At 59.8% G+C, this 26876-nt stretch overlaps 9 protein-coding genes across 9 annotated transcripts; 7 read left to right on the forward strand and 2 right to left on the reverse strand.

The window, feature by feature from the left end:
• Window positions 1-124: 124 nt before the first annotated feature.
• Window positions 125-1975, forward strand: COLE_05182 (uncharacterized protein; the record flags this gene model as incomplete). Its single annotated transcript, XM_018424692.2, has 6 exons — window positions 125-208; window positions 244-495; window positions 528-612; window positions 649-761; window positions 797-1504; window positions 1538-1975. 6 exons carry the CDS (start codon window positions 125-127, stop codon window positions 1973-1975), a joined length of 1680 nt encoding a protein of 559 aa, XP_018274851.1.
• A 717-nt stretch (window positions 1976-2692) lies between these two features.
• On the forward strand, window positions 2693-3741 carry COLE_05183 (uncharacterized protein; the record flags this gene model as incomplete). The annotated part of the gene is made up of 3 exons (XM_018424693.2): window positions 2693-2899; window positions 3022-3201; window positions 3253-3741. 3 exons carry the CDS (start codon window positions 2693-2695, stop codon window positions 3739-3741), a joined length of 876 nt encoding a protein of 291 aa, XP_018274852.1.
• Window positions 3742-3945: 204 nt separating this feature from the next.
• Window positions 3946-4709, forward strand: COLE_05184 (uncharacterized protein; the record flags this gene model as incomplete). Its single annotated transcript, XM_018425667.2, has 2 exons — window positions 3946-4052; window positions 4085-4709. 2 exons carry the CDS (start codon window positions 3946-3948, stop codon window positions 4707-4709), a joined length of 732 nt encoding a protein of 243 aa, XP_018274853.2.
• Window positions 4710-4856: 147 nt separating this feature from the next.
• On the reverse strand, window positions 4857-6613 carry COLE_05185 (uncharacterized protein; the record flags this gene model as incomplete). The annotated part of the gene is made up of 5 exons (XM_065626395.1): window positions 4857-5596; window positions 5645-5813; window positions 5921-6096; window positions 6348-6384; window positions 6416-6613. The coding sequence occupies 5 exons, from the start codon at window positions 6611-6613 to the stop codon at window positions 4857-4859; spliced, it is 1320 nt and encodes a 439-aa protein (XP_065482336.1).
• Window positions 6614-6821: 208 nt separating this feature from the next.
• COLE_05186 (uncharacterized protein) lies at window positions 6822-7707 on the forward strand (the record flags this gene model as incomplete). The annotated part of the gene is made up of 3 exons (XM_018424694.2): window positions 6822-6841; window positions 6888-7015; window positions 7058-7707. 3 exons carry the CDS (start codon window positions 6822-6824, stop codon window positions 7705-7707), a joined length of 798 nt encoding a protein of 265 aa, XP_018274855.2.
• Window positions 7708-8550: 843 nt separating this feature from the next.
• COLE_05187 (uncharacterized protein) lies at window positions 8551-11056 on the reverse strand (the record flags this gene model as incomplete). The annotated part of the gene is made up of 4 exons (XM_018424695.2): window positions 8551-9054; window positions 9094-10375; window positions 10459-10706; window positions 11033-11056. 4 exons carry the CDS (start codon window positions 11054-11056, stop codon window positions 8551-8553), a joined length of 2058 nt encoding a protein of 685 aa, XP_018274856.1.
• Window positions 11057-15092: 4036 nt separating this feature from the next.
• COLE_05188 (uncharacterized protein) lies at window positions 15093-16226 on the forward strand (the record flags this gene model as incomplete). Its single annotated transcript, XM_018427047.2, has 5 exons — window positions 15093-15128; window positions 15177-15380; window positions 15413-15855; window positions 15894-16079; window positions 16172-16226. The coding sequence occupies 5 exons, from the start codon at window positions 15093-15095 to the stop codon at window positions 16224-16226; spliced, it is 924 nt and encodes a 307-aa protein (XP_018275173.1).
• Window positions 16227-16404: 178 nt separating this feature from the next.
• On the forward strand, window positions 16405-19680 carry COLE_05189 (uncharacterized protein; the record flags this gene model as incomplete). Its single annotated transcript, XM_018425636.1, has 1 exon — window positions 16405-19680. The coding sequence occupies one exon, from the start codon at window positions 16405-16407 to the stop codon at window positions 19678-19680; it is 3276 nt and encodes a 1091-aa protein (XP_018275174.1).
• A 2784-nt stretch (window positions 19681-22464) lies between these two features.
• COLE_05190 (uncharacterized protein) lies at window positions 22465-25361 on the forward strand (the record flags this gene model as incomplete). The annotated part of the gene is made up of 3 exons (XM_018419878.2): window positions 22465-24730; window positions 24776-25216; window positions 25255-25361. The coding sequence occupies 3 exons, from the start codon at window positions 22465-22467 to the stop codon at window positions 25359-25361; spliced, it is 2814 nt and encodes a 937-aa protein (XP_018275175.1).
• Window positions 25362-26876: the final 1515 nt, after the last annotated feature.

The raw sequence follows: 26876 nt of genomic DNA on the forward strand, positions 1-26876 counted from the left end.
CGGAACCAGATTGGCTGTAATTGGACCCCGCACGTCGTCATTTGCCACCTATGGAATTTTGAGGTGTGTTTGCTCCTCAACTCCAAAAGCTGCTTCTCACCATCCAGCCCTCAAGCGCGCGCGCATGGACGGCGTAAACTCCAACAGCAAGGAGGCCGTGCGCCTTTGCGAGCACATTGTTCGTGGCGCGTTTGGCGACGTTGTCTGCGTAAGTAACCTCGCACTAGGCCATGCTGACCACAGCGTGTAGCGTCGACTTTGCTGAACCGCGGGCGCTCAAATGTTGAGACAATCGCCCGACTCGCTGCCCTTCCGCGCCCGACTACCAATGCATCGCTGTTGATCCTTATTCAGCACAGCTTGGTGGGCTCGGCTGGTGGCAGCCGCCGCTCCGTGCCCGAGGAAGAACAGTACGAGTTTGACACGGCTGAGTGCCTAATGCGCTTGCGGTGGGGGCGCATTCTCGCGCTCACGGAATCCAACTTTGGAGAGGACGTGAGCCGTTCCGCGGATCGCGCTGACTCCAGGCCCTGATGGTCGTGCGCCAGATGCTCGTCTACGGAAAGCTGTCCTTTCCGCAAATTGTGGACGCGTGTGGAGCAGATAAGCATCGTGAGCTTGGCACTCGCGCCTGTCCACTAACAACAGACGCTCTAGTGCTTAGGAAGCTAGTCGTGCAGCTACTGAGGAAAGGATATTTGGAACCGTCTTGCGCCGAGCTCCTTATCCTGCGATCAGATCAGATTGAGAGGCGGTACCGCGTGAGTAGCAGACATTTGCGCACTGCTGACCCCAGGCCAAGTGGCTAGACAAGTCGGCCGCGACGGGGACAAAGCTACACACGGCAGGGACTCTCACAGAGATGCGGCAACAGGCCGCATCCGAGATCGACGAGGAGCGCAAGGAACACCGCAACCCTGCGAAGGCGCTCAAGGAGGTCAAGGGCAAGAAGAGGGAGCGCAACCAGAACGAGGACGATCTGTGGGATGTGGTGGAGGACATGCCGCTACGTGTCAACTACGACAAGTACAACGTGCTTATCCGCAATGAGATGCTCATCAAGGCGGCGGCGGACCGGTGGAACGAAGCCGCAGGAGAGGTGCTGCGCGCCGCCCTGGCCGCTTCCTTGGACGAGCAGACCGTGACCAAAGAGATCCGCACTGAGAAGGCCGTTGGTGTGAACAACATCGTTTCCAACATCCCTACGAACAAACACAAGCTTCTTATGGCCGGCATGGCCGGCAGCGGGTCGAAGAACATCCCTGAGATTGTTCGCCAGTACCTGGCTGTCATGAGCGGTGATGATCTCGCCTCAGACAACACGTCGACTCGCTACCTCTCTCACAGTGACCACTCAAACCCAAGCTACTGGGTCGAGATTGAGGCCATATGCACATCTCTCAAGGCAGCGCTTCTGACCGAGCTCGTGCGCGAGCGCATCGACGAGAAGGCGGCGCGTGTCCTTGCCGTGGTGGCGCGGGCACACTATGCGTCAGAAACGATGGTATGTCAGACAATCTGCCAGGGCTGACAGCAGGTGCGCGACTGTGCAATGATCCCTCTCCGCGAGGCGCGCCACATTCTTTCCGAGCTACAGAAGCTGTCACTGATCGACATCCAGGAGGTGCCAAAGACGGCCGCGAAGAACCGCGGCCAGTTTCCCGGCGCTGATTTCCACCTATGGGGCATTGATCTGCGCAAGGCATACGGCTTCCTACTTTCGGGTGTTTACAAAACCACCGGAAATCTCGTGCAGCGCCGGCAGAAGGAGTGGGATAAGCGCTCTGCGCTGTTGGCTAAGTTGGACCGGCCCGACGTGCGGGGATTAGATCCCAACTTGTATCTCAGTGCCAAGGACTCCGGCGACTATGCCGATCTCCAGAACGCCCTCACCATGCTCTCGCTAGCGGAGGCGCGCACAGATTTGGTTGTCATGATGCTGCGCGACTTACCCGGGGGCATCCCGACACGGTAGCATAGGAATGCATGTTGTACAGCGCTGCGCTCTGCGAGTATGTGGGCGATTGGAGCCAAACATTGATCGGTATTTGAGTCCGGGATCCACATGGCACCCACGTGACTAACCAGGCACTCCTCAGCTCACAAAGAACTCGTCCGCTCAGCACTCACTTCGACATTACTCCATTCACATCCATCATGAACGGGTACGGCAGCGCACCCCCCAACGGAGGCGAGGCGAGCGTTACGGTTCCCGCGGGGCCGACGAACCAGCCGCGCGTGCTTGTGCGCTCGCTGAACCGCGACGAGCTCGTCTTTCACCTCTCGGGGGTCGATATGGCGTACGCCAACAGCTTGAGGAGGACAATGATGGCGGACGTCCCGACGATCTGTGAGTGGATGTTGGGGTATGGCTACAGCTGGAGCTAGAGGCGTGTGCAGTGGGGGCCAGATGCTCGGGGTGGTTTAGCGAGAAACGTCGAGACGATTGCGCCATCTTCACGGCGCATCGTTACTCTGGAGCGCTCGCACTGTAAGCTCTCTGGCGCGAACAAAATCCGCAGCTGATTGCTGTGTTGCGCTAAAACTCTTCTTGTCGCGTCAGGTTTCGTTCTCTACCAGAGCGTTGGACGTGGCTTCATCGACCACTGCAATTCATCACGCTGAAATCGCGCTGACTCCAGCCATCGACCAGGTTGCGTTTCACCAAAATACATCTCCCATTCCGGATGAGATGTTGGCGCACCGTCTCGGCCTGGTGCCGCTCATTTCTCGCGGCGCGGCCAAGGGCCTGCGATACACTCGTGACTGTGACTGCGACGAGGGCTGCTACTATTGCATGGTGACACTGCGGCTTAAGGTGTCCGCCGCCAACGCGGGGTACAGGCAGTACATGGCCATCACAAGCGATATGCTGGAAATTATCCCAAGCCCAAACACGGTGAGTGATGATTCTGTCTGAGTCTACCCGCTGGATGACGGTGAGAGCATCTTACTGCAAGCGGCAAACCATTTTGGCTCCATCCTATCCCAGCTCGCATGCGCCGGCCCCGCTAATTCAAGCCTCAACAAAACCCTTACGGTCCGCCACCAGAGCTCGGCGAGGAGGAGCGCGACATTATCGCGAACCGCGACCCGGATCTGGGACAGCCCGTCGGCAAGGGCGACCCGACGGCGACCCCTGTGCAAATTGCGCGCATCGGCCGCGGTCAAGAGATCGAGGTTGTCTGCAAGGCGTACAAGGTGTGTCTCGAGCATCGCTGCTATGACTCGACACCTTTGAGCTGACTTCAGGGTATCTCGAAGCACCATGCCAAGTGGCAGCCCGTGTCTGCAGTCGGCTTCGAGTACGATCCGTACAACAAGTTGCGGCACACGGACTACTGGTTCGAGACGGATGCCGAGGCCGAGTGGCCGCTGTCCTCGAACCACGTCTTTGAGACCGCGCCAGACCCTTCCGAGCCGTTTGACTACAACGCCGTTCCAGGGACGTACTACTACAACGTGGAGAGCGTTGGCTCGATCCCTGTAACGAGTGTGTTCGAGCAGGCGTGCGATATCATGGTCGACAACCTCGCTCAGATCATTCAGAGCGTACAGGAGGAGACAGGGGCGGATGAGGAGGAGGATGAGGGCTTTGTCGAGCCGCACGTCAATGGCGGTGACGGGTACGAGTATGGGGGCTATGGTGGTGGTGGTGATCAATGGGGTGGTGGTGGTAGTGGCGGCGGCGGCGGCGGCGGCGGATGGGGCGGCACGGGTATGAGCCCGCTGCGGCGGTGAGCGGCCCGACGCTGGGTGATTTGTCTAACCATCGACAAGTGTTCTAGAGCATGGTGCATGCAGCAGTGTAACCTCGCCACTCGTTCCGTAATGACTTCCGGGTGTTGGTCACCTCCACCGACCTCCACCTCCACCAGCCATCTTGACCTCCCTTGGCATCATCGATCACCGATCCACATCTCACTCCCCGACGTCCATTTTATCATGACGGACGTCACAGACGACCCAGGATGGACGAGCGGCGATGCGACGCTTGTCTCGGCAGATGGCGTGCGCTTCAAAGTCGCGTCCTACTATCTCTTCACGGCGAGGTGCGCTCGCCACCGCCGTCCGCTGACCTCAGTTGTGTCTTCCGACAAGCGCACGCCGTTTCCTCCGGTCCACTACACCTCGAGTTCGACGACACGTCCATAGAAAGCGCATCCACCATCCGCAACTTTCTAAACCTAATAGTCCACCTTCGCCTTCACTTAGAACCCGCCCCCACCTCCGCCGCCTCCGCCCACTCGAGCTCCCCACGCCTCTCCTCCACCCTTCACCAAGCCGACCAGCTTAACGCCCTCTTCCGCTTTCTCGACAAGTACGACTGCCCGGTCCTGCGCCGCAGCGCTATCCTGGTTCTCGACACCCTCCTCCCGTCGAGCATCGACCCCGCCGCTGCACTGTTGGCGGGGTGCGCGGCTGACGAGCCCGATCTCGTATCTGCCGCGCTCCGCTTCGCGGACCGCGGGAAGAGCGACGGGCATTATGAGGCCCCGGAGGCAGAACTGGCGCTCACGGCCGCCAAGGAAGACAAGGATACTCTCGACCCCGCGAGGATGCCGTACGAGTTTGTACGTCGCATCCCGCAAGAATATGCGTGGGCACTCGCACGAGCCTGGGGTGGCAGGCCGTACCCTGTGCGGGAGAGGTTTGGGGAGTATATCAAGGCTGTTAAGAGTGCGTCGAGTACCAGAATGGAAGTGTGAATGGACTGACGGCAGGGTATCGCTCGAAAGAGTAGAGGCGAGCTCGAGCGCGGGGTACAGAGGCGGCTGGGTGATGCTCAAGTGCGGGGCGAGCAGCCAACTAGCAACGACAGCGCATCTGTGTGTAATTAAATTGCATTCTATACTCTACACGGTCGCGCCGAACACGCGACTCAAGAGCTTCACACGCAGGGCCGCGCTGCCTGGCGTGCGGGTAATTGCCTTAGGCAACGCCTTCGACTTCTCCGGCTCGTCCTCAGCTTCCGCCTCGCCGTTGGGTGATACGTTCGCCTCGGGCTTGGGGAAGTGTGTTTCGGATGCCTGTGCTTTGGTGGCGGGCATAGGAATGTCGTTGAGCAGCCCTTCATCCTCGGTGCGCTTCTTCCCCTCCGTCTCTCCAGTTCCGCGGCGGTCGACCACACACATCCCGCGCGTGATCTCGCCACTTCGCTCGACGCCGAACTCGCGTCCTGTCACCTCCCACTCCGCACTCGTGGTGCCGGGCGCGTTCTCAACCGCGTACCATACGGCCACCGGGTCGTGCATTTCCATTGCGTCCGGCAGACCGAAGCGCTTCTGCAGCCCACGAACGCGAAGAAGAAACGCTGTGGTGAACGCCTCCAGCGGCGTACCGCCTTCATGCAGCAGGTCAGGGAAGGGCACAGTGTGCCGCGCTGTGATGTCGAGTGGCGCAAAGACAAAGCTGAACTCGCCTGCCTTTGCTGCGAGGCGCAGCATGTCGAACGCATATGGGTCGGCGAAGGAGTTGAACTCTGCTACTGGTGAGGTGTTTCCTGGCACATCGAGGGCGCCACCCATCCACACGACTTCACCGATGCGCGCGAAAGTTGCCTTGTCCGCGCGGTAGGCATGGGCGACATTCGTTACTTGGATTAGCTTGTATGCTAGCAAAGACTTGTGGCAAAGGCACTCACAAGGACCAAGAGCGACAATCGTGACGCTTCCCTCCGGCTCAGACGCAAGCAACTGGAGAATCTCATCCCGAGCGCTCTTCTGGCTGATCTCGAGCGGGTATTCAGTGCCCGCGGGCGGCGTGAACTCGGGGTTGGTTTCAGAGATGTTGCTGAGCCCATCACGACCATGCTGTGGTAAGCCAAGCGCGTCTGTGCGAGGGCGTATCGGAAGGGCGTGCGGCACGGTAAGGAAGGAAGGGGCAGCTGGCAAGTGTAGGATCAGTAGAGTTGACTCACAAAGTAAGTTGCCACATGTTTCTCGCCACCTATAGGTGCGTCTTCCCCTACTGCGACCACGGTGCGGTTGGCCAGTGGGTAGCGCTCCTTGGCGCCAGGGTGAGCTTCACGCTCCCGCGCGAGCTGATAGTACATCTTGAGCAAGTTGTCACGAGTGTTAATAGCGTGTGTGTTACCTGGGATTAGCGGTGCGATAGACGGCAAGCAGAGCCAGTGCAGTAGAGTGGAGGCTGCGGAGAGGAAGGTACGAGCGCGGGATGGACGCGGGACGGGTGGCAAGATTGAAGATGGCAAGATGGAGAACAGAAGCGAGGCCGGAGTGCCCGTTACGCAGAGCACAACGCAATGCAGGAATGCAGATGCAGAGCGCGGAAAGTGAAAGCACGCCGTTCCCATCGCTGACCGGTGTGCCGAGCGGGGTACTCACCAAACACGAGCGTGATCAGCGCAACCTCGACCTCGGGCTGCCATCAGCGCGGAATCGAAGGAACTCACCGAGGCCAACGCCAGGAGAATGGCGAGGACGTCGTCCACGCCAGGGCTGCACTTAGCTCCGACAAGGCGGAATGGCTTACTCGGTATCAATGATGATCTTGCGGGGCATCGTGTTTGTAGAGAGAAGGACCAAGAGGATAAGGAGCGGATAGGAGTAGTCACCGCCGCGGGACCTCCACCGCGGCGCGTCCGCGTCATTCAATTCCTGCCCCACTTCTCTGGAGCACCTCCACCTTCACTGTCCAACTTCGAGCTCTATCAACAAAATCTCTCATACTTCGTCACTCCCATCTTCTAATCAACTGCCATGGCTCTGCTGGAACAGGTTCTAAACGGAACGGCGCCCGCAAATCTTGTTGTTTTGCGCCACTCCCTCGCGTCTCCACCATGGCCGCTCGTGCGCGCAATGCTCTCCCAATCCAAAGGGTAAATGATAGCAGTCAAGCCGCTCTAGACCGACATCTGACATCAGCCCCGTCCTGGCCATTACCCTCCTCTCACCCTCCCTTCTTGGTTCTATCCCGGGAAGGGTTGTTGATCTGTCGAGCGCTGTACCGGGATACAGCGAAAGGGATGTCGAAGCGGAGATCATGCAGGCTAGTGAGTGTCTCCCAGCCCGCCATCAACCCAAGCTGACAGCAGTCGCCGAGCTCGCACCCGGAACACAGGTCCTTCTCGATGCTCCCGACGTCCTTGTTGAGGACCACCCTCGCGCCTGGCGCACTCTGCGCGCGCTGATCGCCGCCACCTCGAAGCCCGGATCACGCCTGATCCTTCCCCTCCCCCCCTCCTCCCTCCTCGACGACGTCATCTCCGCCTCCTTCTCCCCCTCTCTAGCGCTACTCACACCACTGCCCGTCCGCATTGTCCAATCCACGATCGAAGCATATCTCCTCACATCACCCGATCCCCTCCCACCCCTCCTCGACTCGGCGCTCTCGCGCGGCGCGGCAGACCTTCCTGTTCTGCGGGACATGGACCCGCCTTCCCCCGACAGCGTAGTCTGCGTGCTCCTCCGCAAAGCGGCTGGAGGTGCGAAGGGCATCCAGCGCTCTATCGAGGGGTTCCGGAGCCGCGTCGTCCCCCTCGGCTCCATGGTCGACTTCAAGCCGGCATCCGTCGCAAAGGTCACAACCCACGCCGACCTCAACCTCCCCTTCAACCTCAGCCTCACGGAGAGCCAGCGCGAAGCGCGAGGCGCGGTTCCCCTCCCGTATGCGCATGAAGGCGAGGGCGCAGATTTAGGTATGGGGATGGACTGGTCGGACGATGAGGAGGACGAGGAGATCTAGGCCCTACAAGGCAGCTGGGGAAGGACACTATAGATGCATTTTGGTGATCATCCTGGACCGTAACTGGGGCTTTTGCCCTTTTCATCAACCGAGCAATGGCGTGGGAAGTCACACCCCAAGCTCATGGTCACATGCCACATCGTCAGATCATGAGCTGACGGCTGGCGACGAGTCTGCGCCTAGCGGACACCCGCCCGTGGAGGAGCCTGGGAACGACTTGACGCCTCGAGGGCACCCGTCGGCCCACGCCGTGTCCGTCTGATAAGGCCGTGTGACACCAACACCGCCTGTCCCTCTCCGCGATCGGCGATCCGCAGGTGACAACCCACGACGTGTACCTGCTTGGCGCGTCCGACTGGTCTTCCGGGTTTCCGATATCTTTAGCCCAAGATCTCGCTGACATCCGAATTCGGTTGGCAGTACGAACCGGATCTCACCTGTCAGTGGCGGTCAGTGATGGCCCTAAGCCCGTTGCCCTTTAGCATAACAATAACAACCGCATAGCAATATACGGCCCGCTCTATATGGAAAAAAGGAGAGAAACGCAAGGAAACAAGGTATCCGCCTCTAGGGCGGTGGTGGTGGGGTCGTGGGAGTGCTCGCTGATGCGGGCGCAACCCCCACAGGCGAACTCGCAGGCCGCATTCGGATTGAACCGCGGCGCGCATAAAGTTGACCATGGTTTGTGTGCTGGGCGCTATAACAGCTGTGGCACGATGCGCGAGGGATTCGACTACTCAAGCCTTCTTCCTCCACCGTCCTCCGCGTCTCCAAAACTGTCCCCTCCCTCCCCTCCCATGTCCCGGTGCCCTGCGAGGGGCCAATACCCGGAATGTGCCCAGCTCAGATACGTCCCATGCCGACCATTCCAGCCACGGGTGGGCCGAGACCCATGATTTCCTGGAACGGGACGGGCTCGCGGGAGGGGTCCATGGCGCGTAGACGTTCGACCTCGCGCTCATGGTTGCGGCGCGCCATCTGGAGGTCGCCCTCAACGACGACACCCTTCAGCCACTCGTGCTTGACAAGCTCCGATGCAGGTGCGCGACTGTCGGGGTAGTAGTGGAGCATTGGGAGGATGAATGAAGTCAGAAGCTCAGCCTCCTCAGCTTCCATGAGGTATTTCTCTTTGAGCACCGACAAGAGCGGCCAGAATCGGAGGCGCTGGATGTGTCGGAGTTCGCCCCGGTGGTTGAACATGTCGCGCGAGTACTTGCCCGAGAGCGCCAAAGATTTGGGCATCTCGCCGAGCAGCTCCATGATCTGCGCGACATGGTCGTCGTCCTTGTCGTACTTTGTTCCTGGCTGCGGGTCAAATAGGTAGTCGCCAGTGAGCAGCTCGAAGATCTAGGCGTCAGAAGCACGCCCTTATCAATTTCGGCTTACCAAGCATGCGGCACTCCAAATGTCGACGCTCGGGCCCCATCTGGTGCCCAGGATGATTTCGGGGCATCGGTACTGGCGAGTCTGGATGTCGTTCGTAAAGTGGTGGTCGACCCAACATGCGTTACCGAGATCGGCGATCTTGACGGTGATGCGTTCCAAGCTCTTCGGGTCATATGGGAACGGAGGAGGAAGTGTGTTAGGGTCGCCAGCGACGGGTGCGTTCTGTTCTCCAGCTGGGATATGGTGAGCTTCCAGCTGCTGAAGATTGTTCAGATGCCCACCAGACGAACTGCCGGCATCAGACGGCGCGGGGTCTGGACGCGCCGGGGTTGGCTGAGGCTTGGCCGCCGCAGCAAACTTGGCCGCCGTGTCGGATGCCGCTGTCTGTGTTGGAGGCGGATGAGCCTTAGCCTTGCCCTTGTCGTCCTTGGAGGCATTAGAGACGTTGTTCGGGACGCTACTGCTGCTAGCCTGAGCGCTCGAGTTAGGAGAGTCTGCGGGGAGCTGATTTATCTGCTGGGAGAGTAGCGAAGGTCCGGGTTGCACTTTAGGAGGTGCGGGCTTGGTCTTGCTCCAGGTTAGGTCGCTGCTCTCGCCTTCGATCTTGACATTGCCGAGGCCATCTCCAATTGCATCAGTCGCATTGGCGCGGGGTGGGCCTGCAGGCGCGCTCTGGCCGACTGCACCGGCGCCTGAGATCTTGCTCATCCCAAAACCGTACTTGTCGAGCATCGGGCTGCTAGAGTAGCTCGAGCTGGGACTTGGCAACGGCTGCGAGCCAACGATAAACAACGACTCTTTGCGAGGAGTTTGGTTACCAGCACGCCCTTGGCTGGGCGGTACGCCGACCAACTTTGTGGGCACGGCAGCTGGACATGAGGCCAGCTCTGCCTGCACGACCGACTCGACGTCTTCGATGCAAATGAGGACATTCTCGGGCTTGAGATCGGTGTGAATGATGCGACATTCAGTGTGAAGGTAGTCGAGACCTAACAGGATCTGTTTTGCTATCTGACGCACGATATGGGTTGGAACACCGCGGTGCTGATACCGCTTGATAAGGCCTAGCAGGTTCTCACCAAGCACCTCGAAAACCATGCAGACGTGCGAGCCGTTTGGGCCGTTATGACGAAAGTCGTCGACAAGTCCGACAACGTGGGAGCGACCGGGGTGCGACTCGGACGACGTCGTTACCCGCTGGAGCAGTTGGATTTCGTCCAATGCAGTCTCAGTGTAGTGGCCGTCCGACTTGACGACCTTGAGAGCGACGTGACGGTTGGTCCTGGCGGATTAGCAGAACTCGGTGAGTTCATCAGGCGCAGAGGCAGACGCGAGCGCCCACGAAGACGAAGACGGCATACGTACGTGTTATCTCTTGCCAGCCAAACGGTTGAGAAGTGACCCCATCCGAGCTTGCGTACGATTACATAGCGACCGTTGTTGAAGTCGTCACCAATGTTGATGGGGTGATATCCACCGGGACGGTAGTCCTCGAGATCTTCCTCGTCCTCTGTCATTACAGAGGCAACGGAAGAGGGGCCTGTAGAGGCCGAAAGCTGGGCAGAGGATGGATGAGCTTGGGCAGGCATGGCCACCGGTGGCGCTGCTGGGCGCTGCATTAGGTCAGCTATGCGAAATGCGGGGAACGCTGGATGGGGAGTGTGATGGATGGCAAATGTGTAGTTGGGCGAGAGATCTCTTGGGCCGCGGCAAAGAAGGAATGATGACGAGTCGCGGCTGAAGCCCCGGCTGAGTTGGTTGCAATGGTGTTGATGATGATGATAGTGTTGGTGGCAAGGTATGAATGTCGGCCGGAGAGAGTGTTCACACGAGCGAGCGAGCGACGGGTATTCGGCGTCAAGATGTCGTCAAGGCGCACGGGGTAAAAGAGGTCGATGCGCGAAGAGAATATCGATGAGAGAAGGAGATATAAACTCACAGAAGCGGTGGCGGCAGATGCCATAAAGGGGGTGGAGGAGAGGAGGAGGGGGGGGGGGGGGGGGGGCAAGGAAAGCGGAGGAAGGAAGCGGCTGCGAGCTAGTCGTTGGGGGAGATGTAACAATCTAGCGCGCAGATGAGAGTACCAGAGATTTGGCGATTAGTGAGAGGTCGACGGTCGACGCGTCCGTATGCAAGAGAGAGGAGGAGAGTTGACCTGGAACGAAATGATGATTGAGTGGGTGGATGGGATGTGGGATGTTAGATGTGGGTGATGATAGGACGAGGGTCGCCTGAGGTTTGGGGCTTGGTGGGGGGTGGGGGGGGGGGGGGAAGTAGTGGAGGTATAGAGTGTGTTGTTGCGGCAGTTCAAGGATCAAGGAGGGTCAAGGAGGGCGGTGAGGGCGTCTTTGATAACGACCTAGATTCTGGCCCGATGGATGCAGTGGTGGAAGTGGAAGTAGCGATGGATCTTTGAAGAGGGAAGGGGTGGTCGCGGAGTGTGTGTTCTGTACACTTGCAAACCAAGGTAGGAGAGTGGGAGAGTGGGGGGATGGAGGGGACGGAGTCAAGGGGTAGACGGAGGACGAGGCGTGGAGCTTAGGCGCGACTGCTAGCTGCTGGATGGAGTGCAAGAGGGCCGAGGTGGAGAAATCGGGAGAGATGTGATGATGAGAGAGGAGGCGAGTTGCTGTAAACGAGGAGGAGGATGGGAGACGAGAATAGAAGTGAATGGATGTTGTGTTGAGGATTGAGGATTGGAGGAATAGGAGGAATAGGAATAGGATGAGAGAGACGTCGAGGATAACGACTAGGCGAGGATGGGCGGCTTGGGCGGTATGGGCGGGGTCGGGCCGTTGGCCGTTGGCCGTTGGGCGATGGGCGACTGCCCGCTGCCTGCTGCCTGCTGCCTGCTGCCTGTTGCCAGCTGCTAGGCCTGTCATCAACTGGCTGGCATGGCTGGTTCATTCACGGTTCGGTGAGCAGCTGGGCAGGGACCAAGGGATCACAAGCCAGGGGCAGCAGAGACACTGAGCCATGAGCCAGCCAGACCAGACGGGGTGATCACTTGGTCTGAATTCTGATTGGTCTTTGCAAACGGCGGCACCCCGTACCCCGACCCGTTATCGCCCTCGGCTTGCAACGCCGACAATTACCTCTCTGACCGCTCCACAATCTCCACCACTCACTCATCGCTTCTATTCATCCTCTCCGTCGTTCTACTCAATTACTCAACATTCTGCATTCACCTCGCAATCATCCCCTAACGTTCATCACCCTTCCTCCTAGCTAACGGCTTTGTCAACTTTGATGGCACGTCAGCGGATTCTGTCGCCAGTTCGCCAGCCGCCAGTCGTCAGTCGAATTGCTCGCTCCTCTAGCTCCACTAGCGTGTGTCCATCTGTTACATCCGGGCTCACGGAGCTAAGGATGGATCGGATGGACGATTGGAACATGAATCTGTGTGCCAAGATGTAAAGCATTCGCCGGCAGTGTCTCATGTGTCAGACAAGTCGGTGACTGCCGCCGGACTACCACCTCATACGAGTGCAGAGACTCGCCGAATCGCTGGATGAATCGCTGGATGATCGGATGACTGACTGTTGGGCGTGCTGGGTGAGACAGTGGCTTCCTCCGCCGGCGCCGGCGCCGGCGCCAGCGCGGCGTCAGCGATCTACGCAATGTGATGTTTAGCAGTCATGCCCGATTAGAACATCCGAAGGAGCAGGCCGAGCAGCTGATAGCAAATGCCAATCCAACTTGCGATCATGCGACTTGAGAAGCACTGTGCCTCGGCGCAGGGGAGGAGGACGCGCTTAATCGAGTGGTTCCTAGGCTTGGCCGCGGGGGGACAGGTCGCCATGACGAGGGGAATCTCAGGGTTCATGACCCTTAATTGGGCAGGTGCCCTGGGCGATTGACACACCTGCTGGGATTGGGCCATGGTCTCATGGCGAACGGAGTGCCTGCTGCCCTTCTGGCACCAGTGACAATGCCGTTCTGCAGTGACAAGCGCGACGGGGAATCGCGGGGGAGCGGACATGAGCCCGCCCTTGTCACACGCGCGTCGTTCGTTGAAGCGCTGGAGCATGCTTAACCCGGTCGGATTCTAGCCCGGCCGCGATGATCCCGGCGATCCGGAGATCGCTCGATATGCGCAAGAGTCCAGACTCACGGCGCCGGTACGCCGATTCTTGTCCTTGACCTACTCTTGCCAAAGCCACGGTGATCCCCAAGCTAGCCAAGCTCATGAGATCATGAGGGCATGTGACAGCACGATCATGTGCATCACGTTAATACGTTGCAACTGAGAATCGCTCAGGTGCAGGTGTGGACTCAGATCGCAGAGCCAAGAACAAAAGCATGAGAGATCGAGAGAAGCCTGCTCCCACTCAACTCTCAAGCCATGCGTCATGCGTCATTTGAAACGCAGACCCGTTGCTCGGTGGCGTACCGGCGGTAACCGAGCATGCACAACAACGGCGAACATGAGAGGTGTATTAGGTGCATGAGGTGCAAGAGTAATTAACACGTCCCGATACGCTAAGCTCTGCAGCGTAATCGTGTCGGCGACTTACATACCAAAATGGGCATGGTTTCCGTTGTCGCGCGGTTGTCATGTAGGAGTGGCATGCAGTGCCTCGTGCTCCACTAACACGGAGCTATGGAGGTGACTCCCATGACTCCACGGCACGGGATGGGAGCCCTCGAATCGAGCGTGGTGACCACCAAGCCAGGAATGTGACATGCGACTCGGCCGGCGGAGACTTGTTAGTCGTTTACGGATTTACGGAGCGGCCCATGCAGCTGATCAGTGGATCGACGGCGACACCGTAAAGAACCTTCCCCATTAATGTCGTGTGATCGCATGAAACCGCGCCAGGTCGACTGCGCGCGGCCCGCGAGCGCGCGCGACCACAACAATGGACCAATTGACCAAAAGTGAATATCAAGGGTTCATCTATCTAGGCGCGAGGCGTGACGGATCCAGTTTGTTTGGCGATTGGCGACTATCAAGGATCGGCAAGAGCGCGGAACGAGGCGCGTCGAGATTGGCAGATGAGACGGATGAGCGTGTTCGCAATGGCGACACCCACCTTTCCCTCCGGCCCCCCGCCCCCCCGGCCTCCGGCCTCCCGCTCTCACAGTAGTCGGCCTTCTCCTCGTGTGCGTGCAGCTGCTGCTCACCACTTCTGGGTGATCAGCGACGATCAGGCCGCGCCCCGACCCCGCGTCCCGCATGTCACCATGCGGCCATGCGGAGGTCAGAGCGCTCGGTTGGGGAATTGGGAAGCAGCCGAGCGCTGTCTTCTCCCTGCTCCGGCTCCGGCTACGTCCGCTGCCAATCAGATAGAATCGCGCAGCGATACTGCCTGTTCCGATGTCGGAGGCCGTCGGACTGGTGAGTTGTAAGCCCTGGGCGACATGGCATGGACCATCTCATTTCATGCCCTCGACAACACATCCTGAGATTGTGCTTCCCTCGCCGCACTGACCGTATAGTGGCAGGTGATCAGGTGAGCACATCAGGTGAGCAGGCATGAGCAGGGATTTTTGGCGTGTTTGGAGCGTTGGAGCGTCACTTCTTCTGTGTCAGGTAGGGGGAGTGAAGTAAAGTACATGGTGGAGAACACATGGGCGCCAGGCCATGGAGTTACGAAAGCTGCTCGTCCTCAGACCCCCGTTCATTTAAGCAATGGGTTTGGAGGCTGGCGTACGCACATCAATTACGACGCAGTGCGCAACTGACATCAAATGAGAAGAGAACAGAAGGAGATGTTTGGTTGCGCATGAAGCGCTGGCGGAGAGCGCCGAACTAATGGTGGGGGGACCAAACAGAGGGCGGTGGAGGGTGCTCAGTTTGGTTCCGCTAGAAGTCAACAAGGCGGGAGGGAAGGTTCCTGGAACGCGACTGACAAGTCATCAACAAGAGACATTCCATCATCCAACTCATCTCATTGCTCAGCATCTCACACCCTGCACCCGCTCAAATCTCTTGTTGTTCACAATTGCGTTCTCTTACAACCCATATCCGACCTGCGCTCCCCTAACACTTCATAATGCCGCCTGCAGAGGCGGCGGGTCTCAAGATCCCAGTACGTGGCACGTCTCACGCGTGACAATGACGACGCCACTGACCCCAGTGCTCAAATCCACAGATTCTGCAGGCAGAGCTCGATGCGCTCTCAGCCGTCCTTGACCATCCCGAACGCGAGGATACATGGGAGAAGATGGAGAAGGCCATCATACGCTTTGCGGGCGTCACTCGCGGAGGCGGGTACAAACATCTCGACCTCTACGTGCGCGGCGTTGGTAACAAAGGCATCGGCTTGCGCATTGTCGACTGCGTATGTTGTGAAATTGATCTGGCTGACCGCAGATGATGTCGGACCGCGGACGTTTGTCCGGCGTATCGACCGACCTGCTGCAAACAATGGCACCTCGTCTCGCATCACACTTCCTCCCCCTCGTCCATTTATACCTTCCTCCACTTGTGCGCCTTCTCGCTCGGCCTAACAAGGTGTTCTTTAAGCGTGCGGAGAAGGTTCTCGCCACCATTATCCAGCACTGTCCTCTCCCCAGCATCCTGATACACCTCAGCAACGGTCTGGACGATCGCTCTGACCAGTGCAAGCGCGCAGCGGGCATGGGCATCGAGTCCGCGATGGGGCAATGGGACTCACACCGCTGGTCGGCGAAGGACCTCGACCTCCTGGAGTTGTGCGTACGCAAGATGGCGACTGACCGCGACGCAGAGGTTCGCAAGACGGCGCGGCGTGTGTGGGCTTTGTTTTCAGAGTTGTGGCCCGAGCGTGTCGAGGAGTGAGTAACCGACGGAAGATGGTGGCTGACATACGCAGCTTCACAAATCCACTCACGCCCACTATTCGCCGCTACCTCGATATCCCTGCGGATGGTGGCCCCTCCAAGCCGAAGCCGCGTCCAGGGCTGCGACCACGGTTGCAGGCCGCTCATGCCGAGGCCGAGTCATCTCGCCACCATCCGTCGGCTACACTGACACAGCCTGTAGGCGTGTCTCGCACCCGGTCAGCCTCTCGACCTCTGCCATCTGAAGAGCGCACCCGCGTCGTCTCCGGCACGGGTGCAGAGGGAAGCCACTCAGGTCTTACACGTTCAGCCTCTCACAAGGTCCTGAGCCACACGTCCTCATCTTCAAGCTTGGGGAAGTCTGAGTCGTCGCGGCACCCAGTGCTATCGAAGCCGAGCCGACCTGGGCAATACTCCAAAACCGAAGAGCTGTCGAACTCCACCAGAAGAATGCCACCTCCATCACGGACTGCTTCCACAAGCTGTGACCGACCGCAGGATGAGCCTCGACAGACGCGGTCCACCTCTGTCTCACGACCAGCCATGCGTCCGCTTAGACAAGCAGTCTCGGCGGAGAGCATGACGTACGCGTCCGCATCGGCGGCCGTGCCCATATCAGAGTCATCGTCTCAACCCCTCTCCACTTTCAAGGCAAGTGTCAAAGAACGTGTGAGCGAGTTGGAAAAGAAGGCCGAAGCCGGCGGAACGCCCTCAGCCTATCGACTGTCTCCCAGCAAGCAGGACTTGGCACGTGCGGCCGCTGTTCCACTCCCAGAGGACTCACCAGTCGTGCCGAAACCCTCACTGCCTCTACGAGCGCAGCTCCCCGACTCGCCGTCCTTCGCGATGCCTCTCAACCGTCACCCAGGCTGGAACGATACTTTGGAGATGCCGACATTGCTGGAGCTGTCCTTGGCCGATATGACGATATGTCCGTCCGCCGAAACGCCCGGTCACGCCCCAAGGCGGCAACATTCGCAGCCCTTGAAAGAGGCCACTCCCCCGCCGGGCAGCGTCGCACAGCTCATAGGCCGCTTCTCGTCGCCCTCGGAAACACCTAGCAAGACACCGCGCTCCTCAACCTCTCCCTCGTCAGGCGAGTCACGTCCACAGAAGACCAGCCCGCTCTCCGCGGAAGTAACTGGCTCATCGTCCTCGACACCGGCCGCTCAACGGCGCATCTCGCCCCTCCCCCGCAGGGTTAGCACCGTTATGCCCGCTACATATGACAGCCCGAGCCTTTCCCTCAAGCGTAAAGGAAGCGACATCGAGCTCTCATTTGCTCAGAGCACGCCTATCCCAAGATCAAAGGCCGCACCACGCTTTTCCCAGCCTCTCATTGCGTTTGGCGACATGTCGCAGAACATATCGCCCTTCGTCTTTGGCAATGGTGCCGGCGTCTTCGACGATCTTATGGCCATCCAAACTGGCGTGGGTGAGGAGGATGAGATCGTGCACGAGGGATTTACGCAGCTGCTTGAAGGTCTCGTCGTAAAGGATGCCGCAGGCTTCCAGGGCGATCTCCTTGGCTCGCCGGCGCCGGCTGCTCTTCCTCCGGCGCTGAAGCCTGAAATCACGGGCGGGTCGGATCTGCTCGACTTTGGGGATGATGAGGTCGAGCACGCCGCGATCAAGAGTGCTGCCCACGGCGTCAAGGCTAATGCTGATGAGTCGGAGAATGACGAGACCGTGATGGAAATGCGCCCGGAAATGGTGGTGGACGTGGCTCCAATCGTCACGGTCAACGAGGAACCAAAGACATCAGAGGCCGAGGGGGAGGACGCCGATGAGACAGTTCACGCGATCACTATTGCGTCGGCAGAGGCGCCAACTCCACGGACGCCCCAGCCTGTTCACGCGTCACCCGCGTCTCAGCCGTCCAAGCAACCTTCGACCTCGAAACTCAGGAGCGAGCCGCCCTTGGACATCTGCGCCTTAGCAAGCTCGATGACAGCAGCTACCCTCCAGTCGCCCGCGCACAGCGCCCACGTCGCACAATCGTTCACGCCCAATCAGACTCCGCCGGCCACGTCAGCACCAGAGCCAATGTCGGTAGCTCCTTCTACCCTTCCATCGTCCTCGCCCAAAATCACTCCGGTCAATGTCAATCTCAAGGAGGTCATACCAGTCGCGCCTTCTGTACTTAACGAAGAGCGGTCTGAGGCCGAAGATTCGCTCGAAAAGAAGAAGCTCCTGACGGAGCTCGAGGAGCAACCCTTGCAGCAGGCCACGGAGGAAGCGCCTATTGCCCCACTGGGTGCTACCACCTCAGCGACAGACACTACTTCCGGTGTTGCCGAGTCCATCCCCTCAGACCCAAAGGTTGGCGCAGAGACCTCTGTTCCAGCTCCAGTTGCCTCCGCCCAGCCCGTGCAGCCGCCCGTTATGGCGCCGACTCGCTCTCGTGGCCACGTGCGCAGCACGACCGCTCCTGTCAAGTCGACACATACCTCGGGTCGTCTCGGTCCACCTTCGAGGGCTGCGCGAGGCCATGGAGATAAAAAGCCCTTTAAGCCTGTCTCCAGGCTCGGCACGGCCGAAGGCAAGGCTGCGCCTGCGCCTGCCCGCCTGGCGATGGCCACCAAGGCGTCGCAGGCCAAGCCTGCTGCGACCGCAGCACCGGCACACACTACGTCGGCGACAGCCCCGAAGGCCCCCTCTGCGCCTAGCTCCAAGCCCCATTCTCGCGGGCCGTCGAGGCCGGCCTCGAGAGCGGTCTCAAGAACTGTCAGCCCCCCACCTGAGCCGCAGCCAAAGCTGTCGCAGTCCAGCACGTCCACGGCAACGGCCGCGGGTACGCAACCCAAGCCCGCCAACAAGGCTACCTCGAATCTGCTCAAGCCGACTGCCGCTGCTTCCGCTCGCGCGGCGGCGACTGTTGCAGCGAAGGAGAAGGAGGTGAAGGAACCACCAAAACCATTCCGTGCGCCCTCAGCTTTGGCCTCTCGTGCCCCAACGCGCACTGCGTCCTCTTCTCGACCAGCGCACAGTTTATTTGCGCCAACTGCAGCTTCGCGTGCCCGTGCAGAGCCTGCTTTGCCACCTTCCAAAAGGCAGCGTGTTAAGCTAAAGGCGCCGATGGAGAGCTTCAAGCCCGGCCGCCGGCCCAACGCCAAGGCCGCCGTGCTGGGTGAGACCGCGCCGCGTCTGCGTCAGGTGCGGAGGAAGGAGAAGGTGGAAGAGGTCAAGACGTTTCCACTGCCTGGGCCGCAGCTGGCTTCGTCGACCTTCAAAGCGCCTGTCAAGGAGTTGGCTGCGGATCAAACTGCAACGGAGGGCTCCCCTTCCCTCAACGCCCTCAACATTCCTGGATCCCGTGACGAGACTGAAAGCATGGCGCGTTCGCCTACGTCGCTCTCGCCGTTGGCACACTCTGCAGCTCTCTCGCCAGCGTCATCTCGGCACACGGAGCGGTCGTACGACTCGTCAAAGTCGAGCCCGCGCAAGATGCGCCCGTCACCGAGTCGACCCCTCGACCCTATCCTCACGCCGCTGCACCATGCGTTGGCGAAGGAGGCCACGCCGACAAGACCTGGGAGAGACACGCCGGCAACGGCGCACGCTCGACGCATTTCAGGCATCCCAGCGAGTGTACAGCGATCGCTGAGTGCGTCACGGGCTGCTCCCGAGGTGGTGGAAGAGGATGAGGGGCGGGGGGGATTTGACGGGAGGGACCTTTTTGGAGAGGGAGAGAAGGAGGGCGCAACCAGCGTTGTGCGGCACGATGTGAGCACGCCGCAAGGCAAGGCGTCGAGTCTGCTTGCGAAGCTGAGTGCTGAGCGGCGGGCACTGGCGACGAGAGACGGGAACAAGGACTAGAAGTTGTATATAATCGGTATCCCTATGCTACTTGCAATTGTCAAGTCCAGAGTATACTACAGTACAGCACAACCTGCCTACGATTCCTGTCTCGTTACCATTCCTTCTTGGGGCAGCACGTCAGGCTGGTCAACCTCGAGTCTTGCAACTTCCAGGTCCGCAATACCCAAACAAACGCGATCAAAAGAGACCTCCACCGCGCGTCAAACTCTATTTCGTCGGAGACATCCGAGATATCAGCATCAGCAGCATGAGCATTACTGTAGCTGCAGCGAGCATCAGATACAATTCACTACTACTTAATAAGGAGCTAAAAAAGTGAGCTAAAATAATGCTGCGCAATATTCTGAGATGTCGTGTCTGCCTCATGCTCAAGCCAGCCCCCTCCTTTTCTAAGCGCCTCGCTGACCTCGCTGACTTGGCTCGGCATGCTCGGCTGGAGGATATTGTTGACGGACTGAGCTACGCTAGGCTGCGTCTGCGCCTGAACCAGCTTCACAGCTCGAAGTTTGGGCGAATACAATGCACTCAACCGCTGCGCATCCTCTGTTAATCTTATTCGATAGTGCAAGAGGTAGTCACTTCGGCCCCTGCACGAGCCGAGCAAGAATCCGGCGCCCTGAGGCACTCTTAGAATTCTCAACCAGCATAGCTCTATAGAGAGCTAGATAGCTGGAGAACGTTCTCTCATGCACCTGATGCACTGTTTTCTCCGGTGGCCATCCCCCCGTCTCCTCTCCAATTGCTCCAAGCAACCCGCCGCATGTAAGAAGGGCACATGATCGTGTGGGCCGCTGTTTATTCCGGCGTGAGGAGGCTGAGGGACCAGGGGATGACGTGAAACCCACCATTTTGTTTCAGGGGCTGCGCGTGCCGCACCGCCATGGCCCCCTTCTGAGCCACAGCCCGGAGCCTGGCGCTCTGGCAGCCTGGCGGGCGCTCGCAGACGAGTCCGGGGTGGGTGAGAGCATGGGGCTGCGTAGGCTGTTCTGCATCAAGAGTGATCATGGGTAAGGTAAACCACACCCCGGAATACCTGGGGCCTTGAACTGGGGGATCGACATGCGAGTTTGGTGCAGTTGGTGGCCTGGTGGCCTGCTGGCTGATGGCCAAATGCGCGGCCATGCGCGGGACGCTCGACTGTGCGGGTTCCGCCCTTCCCGGCAGCCGGCAGGCCATGTGCAGTCCACCACTCTCACTCATCGCAGCCACCTTGCAACCATTGCATCCTCCATTGCATCCTCATCCTCCTCATCCTCCTCATCATCTTGCTCCGTCCCACTTCCCCTCCAAAACATCTCGATCCACTGATCCACTGGCTGGACATCAAAATCTTGTATCCCATGTGAGTATCTTGGCATTCGCGAAGCCTCTGCCTCTTGCCTAGGTCAATTCAGTCTTCCCGGTCTGGTGGCGTCCCAGTGAGCCCACTGCCGAGCTGCCGGTGCCCGCCGTGCCACCGCCGCCATGCCGTTGGAGGTGGGCGCGCGCGCGCGATGGGCGGACGAGCGTGGCGCACGGCCTTTCGGCTTCTCTCTTGCTTCCTTGGTCCCCCCATCTCCCCCCCATCTCCCCATCGCGCCTATCGACCCATCGTCGCAGACTTGTTTGCCGCAGTTTGTGGATCAGCGCACGCGTCAAGCTTGCACAGAACACAATCTCATACTCCGCCTGCTGCTCCGCCTCGGTCTGCGCCTCGGCCTCCGGCACATCCGCGCCCTCCGCCCTTCTCACCCACCCTCTCCATCACACATGCTCACAAATTAGCCCCCCCTCCACCATCCCCCCACCATCCCCCATCGCTCATCACCCAAGCGCCCCGGTTCCTCCTCACCAGGCACTCTGCACGCGCCCCGCACGCGACTCACGCGACGCCGCCGCCTCCGGTGACCGCCACCCCCGCCTCGCCCCCCGTTAAAGGACACTTGCACTCGCACATTCACGCCTCCGCTTCCGCCAGCACCTGTACATTCCCCTCTCGGCGCACTGCATTTTGTAAGTTTGTTCGGGTGGGCTTTGTGAATTTGTGGGCCTGTGATCCTGTGAGCTGTGGGCCCATGGACGTGACATGTCGAACGGAGGGCGGCGCGCGAGGGGGTCCTGGCCCTGGCCCGTGGCGCGCGCTAGCATGAGAATGTCGCATGTCGCCAATGTCGACGGCGGGAAGGGGAGATGCGACGTGGACAGCGGAAGCCATGATGGCGCCCATCGGTGTACTGTACCAGTTGTACGATCGACAATCCTGATTCTGCTTCATCTTTTCCATTCTTCGTCGTCTCGTTGTTCGCTTTCTCCATTCTCCCTCGCTCTTCTCTCCCCCTCTCATTCTTTCCCTTTCCGATCTTCCAGCGACCGCGGCGGACATCTGCGTGCGCACCGGATTCACCTCCAACGCACCGCCGAGACGGGCTGATCCCCTTGTCCCTCCCTCCGCCGTCCCTTCGGTCATCCCTCCCCACCACCTTGCGGCGCCAGCAGTCTCCGCTGCGCCCACTTCGCCCGTCGTGTCGCTCGTCGCTCTTCACTCCACCCACACCCCCTACGCACAGCTTCATTCCCCGTCCTCACACACAAAGCACTCCACCTCTCTTCACTCCCGCACCGCATCACACTCGTTTTCTTTCAAGCAGCGCGTGTGTCGACGCTACCAAAGACCTCGTTGTCATTGCACAGTCGACGAGGTTGAACCCTTTTCTCTGTTCTTTGTTGTAAGCCCGCGCGCCCTAGAAGATCCCTTCCTTTGAATGTCGACTGGCCTTCCCGCTGATTCACCTCAGAACAAGCATGGCAGCAACGCTCATGCAATCTCCGGTCCACCGTCCCTCCATGGACCACACGTCGTCGTTTGATCACGCGCGATCATCGCCCTCTGCACCCTTCGCCACCTCGAGCTTTGAGCGTGCCCCCTCGCCCAGCACCAGTAGTAGCATTCAGGCGCCCCGCTCGCGCACAGGCTCGTCCAACTTGACTTCCCCTAGCCCTTCTTCCTCCGCAGCAGCTCCACCATCCGCACCAGCACCATCATCCCCCTCCGTTCCCCCAGGCGCCGCCTACCCCCAACACTATCCCAATTTCCCCTCTCCTCACCATCACAACCTCCCACAACACTGGCCTCCAGGTCTCGCCCATCCCGGAGCTGGCTTTTACGCTCCGCCTTTCGCCGCCTTCCCCGGCGCAACGGGGTATCAACAGCAGCAAACCCCCGACTTTGCTTCTTGGGCTCACGTGTACCAGCAAATGGTCGCAGGCGGTCACATGGCAGGTCCCGGAGTCATGCCCACCCATCACAACCAGGACGTCGACGACAATGGACCACCAATGGCTGACCCTCCACGTCGCCGCACCGCGTCCGGCCCCAACACCCCAGCGAACGCGACCGTCATTCCTGGTAAGGGCGCCGTCCCGCAGCCTCAGCCTTTCCATCCCTACAAACGCGGCCCCGCCAACAACCGAGGGCACCGCAGTGACAGCACCGGCGCTAGCATCAGCAGCAATGCTGGTGCCGGCATGAGGTCAACGTCGAACCCAGTCCCTGGTGTGCAAGTGCGAGGCACGCCATCTCCGTCGGACGAGCACCGCCGCAACCTGAGTGCGGACAGTGCACAGTTGCGCGCTGGAGGCCCCTCTGCTACTGAAGGACCCGAGGACGACTTTGCGCCGCCGAGGCGCCGCATTAACGAGCGAAGAGACTCTGCCAGCTCCCAAGGAAGTGCACGCTCTGGATCGGCGTCTCCCACCGCCCATCAGCAGCAGCAGCAGCAGCAGCAGCAGCAGAATCCATCTCGCACCGCCTCGCCTCCGACAACGCACGCGCGCTCGCGCTCGACCTCTGGTTCCTCCAGCCCTCTTACAACCGGTACCATTGCGACCAACGCCACCAACGCTGCGCGCCCATCACCCTTGTCCCGGACGGCGCAGCCTCCAGCGGCTGCTGCGCCCGTCGAGCCAAAGAAGAGTTCGGGTGGCATGGGTATCAAGGGTCGTTTTAAGCCTTCCCTGGCGGACCCGGCCAAGGACAAGCCCGCGCCTCCATCTCAGACCCAGTCCGCCCCGTCACGAGCTGAGCAGTCGAGCACCTCTCGTCTCCCCAGAGCCAACGGCAGTGTGCCGCTGGCGCCCCCTTCAGCTCCGTTCGCCAACACGCAGGCCATGAGCTCTGATGTCAGTCTCGCCGAGACGCAGCGCACAACGCAGACAAACGCCTCGATCGCCACGGGCGCGACCGGTGCCACGGGCAAGTCGCGTCGCGGCCTGTTCCGCATGCGCAACAAGTCGTCGGATAACATCTCGCTCTCGTCAACCGTGTCTTCGGCATCGATGATGATCCGCAAAATGGGCAGCCTCGGGAAGCTTGCGCGCCGCAACTCTCTCATGGGCATCTCAAAGATCTTTAAGGACAAGCCGAAGGATGAGGACGCCGCGCTCCCCGAGAAGCAAGGTATTCTCAGCTTCAAGAAGAAGGGAGGCAAGAAGTCCGAGGCGTCGCCCGCCGCCGTGTCGCATGCCTATGCTGAGCTCGACCGCGACCTGAACAGGCTCTCTGAAGAAGACGACCGCATACTTTCTGGTCTGTCGCCAGCTGCCGCTCTCGCTCGTCAGCACACGGTCAGGTCGCGCGCCGAGCAAGCGAAGAGGGATGCGGAGAGGAAGGCTGAGCTTGAGCGCGAGGCTGCCCGTCAAAAGCAGCTCGAGGCCAATGAGATGGGCGGGCACACTGGTGTATCGACATGGGATTCGAGCACAACAACCAGAACTACCCATTCCTCATATGCTGCCGCAGCCGCAGCTGCGGACGCTGCATCCGGCCCCAAGGGCCCCACCAACGTGGTCAAGGTGACGCCCCGCTCCCCGAGCGTCGTCCACCACGCCTTCGCTGTCACTCAGCCTGACTACGACAGCGATGACTCCTCCGAGGGCGACACCGTCGAGAACGTCGCCTCAGATCTTAGACTCACTTCCCTCTCTGACCCCGCGGACCGCGACTTTGAGGCTCTGTGGGGTAAGGCGAACATTGATCCCAACGCGCGGCCCAAGAAGGGCATTCTCAAAAGTGAGTCAACCGCTGTGATGTGAGGCACTTCACGCTAACGTCAAGTCTGCGTGTCGAATGAGGACCTGGAGAAGCTGGCTAGCCAGCAGCAGAGGCAAACGCAGCAGAAGGCGCAGTCTGCTCCTACCACGCCGCCGGAGCAGCCCGTGGCTCATCACGGCGGCCCGCTCGACCTGGCGTCGCCGAACCCGGAGCGCATTGACGGTAACGCCCACGCGCCGCCAGCGGAGGAGCCCAAGTTTGACCTCGACTTCTCGTCATTCGACACTAGCCCGGACCTTGATCTCATGCCTCCTGTCATCTACAAAAATCCCGTCCACAGCGGCTCCGCGCCCGGCATTTCGCGCGGTGAGGGCGTTGAGCCGCAGGCGCGCGCAATGTCTGCCCCCTCCCGCCGTCGCCTTGTGTGGGCGCCCGAGTGCGCCGTCTACAGCACGTACGACGCGCTCACCTACGACCGCCGCTCTGAACCTGCCACCTGCAACCGTGAGCTCCACCTTCCTTTGACGAATTCTGACATTCAGGCCTCACTCCCGAGTTGGCGATGGCAATCAAGCAGGAATTGAACGCGTTCAAACTCGAGATGCCCGTCCACCCCTCGTCAAGGATATACACGCACTACTTTGCATGATCAATTCGCACTGTTTCAAGTACCGTCAAAGCATACGCCATCAGGCTTCTCGAACACTTGGGCTTTCTGCCCTCACATCTATCCCACCCCTCGTTTCTGGCCGATCCTGGTGACCGGCCATTCTCGCATCTCAACCCCATGTGCACTAGGTTTCTGGTTTTCTTTTTCTCGTCTTCTCCTCGAGCGCTCTCCTCTGTCATATGTCGTCGTCTGTCTGCAATCCAAGCAGCAAGCACGCGCCGGGCCGGGCACTATCAATCAATACGCGTCGTACATTATAGGCCTCTGGACGGTGCGAGGCTTGCCTCCCCTTTCCCTCCCACCCTTCTCGTCCCCTCATCTCGCATGTACGTAGACTACCCCGTATATGAGTAGTGCTGTGTGTGTATGGAGAACGGTTGAGAGAATGGCGGGATATTGAGAAGGGATGGAGGGAGACGAGTCGGGGTAAGACCAGTGAAGTTGCGTAGGGCTGGTATCTAAGCGTCTTTTGTCTTTGGGTGCGAGGGGACATATAGGCATGATAGGACGCAGGATAAGAGAGAGAGGGATTGCGATGGGTAGAACTGGTGCGCTTGATCTAATTGCTCTCTTCTCCCTCACCTTTGCTGTGACGCCTCCCGCAATGCCCCGTCAGCCCTGTAGAGTAGTAGTAGAGAACAGTTACGACTCTCTGTTACCCAAAGCTCTGAAGCACGACGCTATTTTAATTAGATGTGCATGTGTCGTCTGGTCTACGTATGCAAGTACGATCTCTGCGATGTCTAGGTATTGTATCTTCAATCGGCACGTTCTTCCTACGCCACCACCAGCCCTCATCTCAATCACCCATACATATACCGTTGCTGTATTTCCAGAAGCACAATGCTCATCAATCATCTGCTGGCCGTGTGCACTCGTGGGAGACTACTGCCTTGCTGCAAACGGTCCAAGCACAAGGGCTCATCGCAGGTGCACCACGCATTACAGGCATACAGGGCCGCACGGGCTCTACATTCCGCCCTCGACCCGAGGCGCTGGACGTCCCTTTGAGCAAATCGAGCAGACATCGCTCGACGCCTCTCTCCGCCGTAGCGCCGAACGCCGCAATAGCCATCGGTCGGTGATTCCCTCGGCCCTCGGCCCTCGGCCCTCACCCCTACGGACGCACCTCGAGCCCCTAATCCGCCACCTGAAAGTTGACCCAAGGATCCGAGGAGGCCCCCATCCCACCGCACACCATCCCCGCCCGTCCCATCCCCGCCACCTCGACAGCCCTCGCTGTTGCTCCCCTCTCCCCCACCTCCACGCGCCACGATAACGACCTCGTGCTAACCACCATCTGAGACTCGCTGAAACTCGCTGAGACTCGCTGAGACTCGCTGAGACCCCGGTGACGCCTTGGTCACGCATCTTTCCCGACACAACGGCCCGCTCCCACTTACCCCGCCCCACACCCCACCCACTCCCTCCCCTTGCGTACTGCCTGTGCGCGTAACAAGGTGGGGTTGCTCGACGACGCGCGACGCGACTGTA

The sequence above is a fragment of the Cutaneotrichosporon oleaginosum genome (genome assembly GCF_008065305.1).
Source record: "Cutaneotrichosporon oleaginosum strain ATCC 20508 chromosome Unknown ATCC20508_contig04, whole genome shotgun sequence".
Lineage (NCBI taxonomy): Eukaryota > Fungi > Basidiomycota > Tremellomycetes > Trichosporonales > Trichosporonaceae > Cutaneotrichosporon > Cutaneotrichosporon oleaginosum.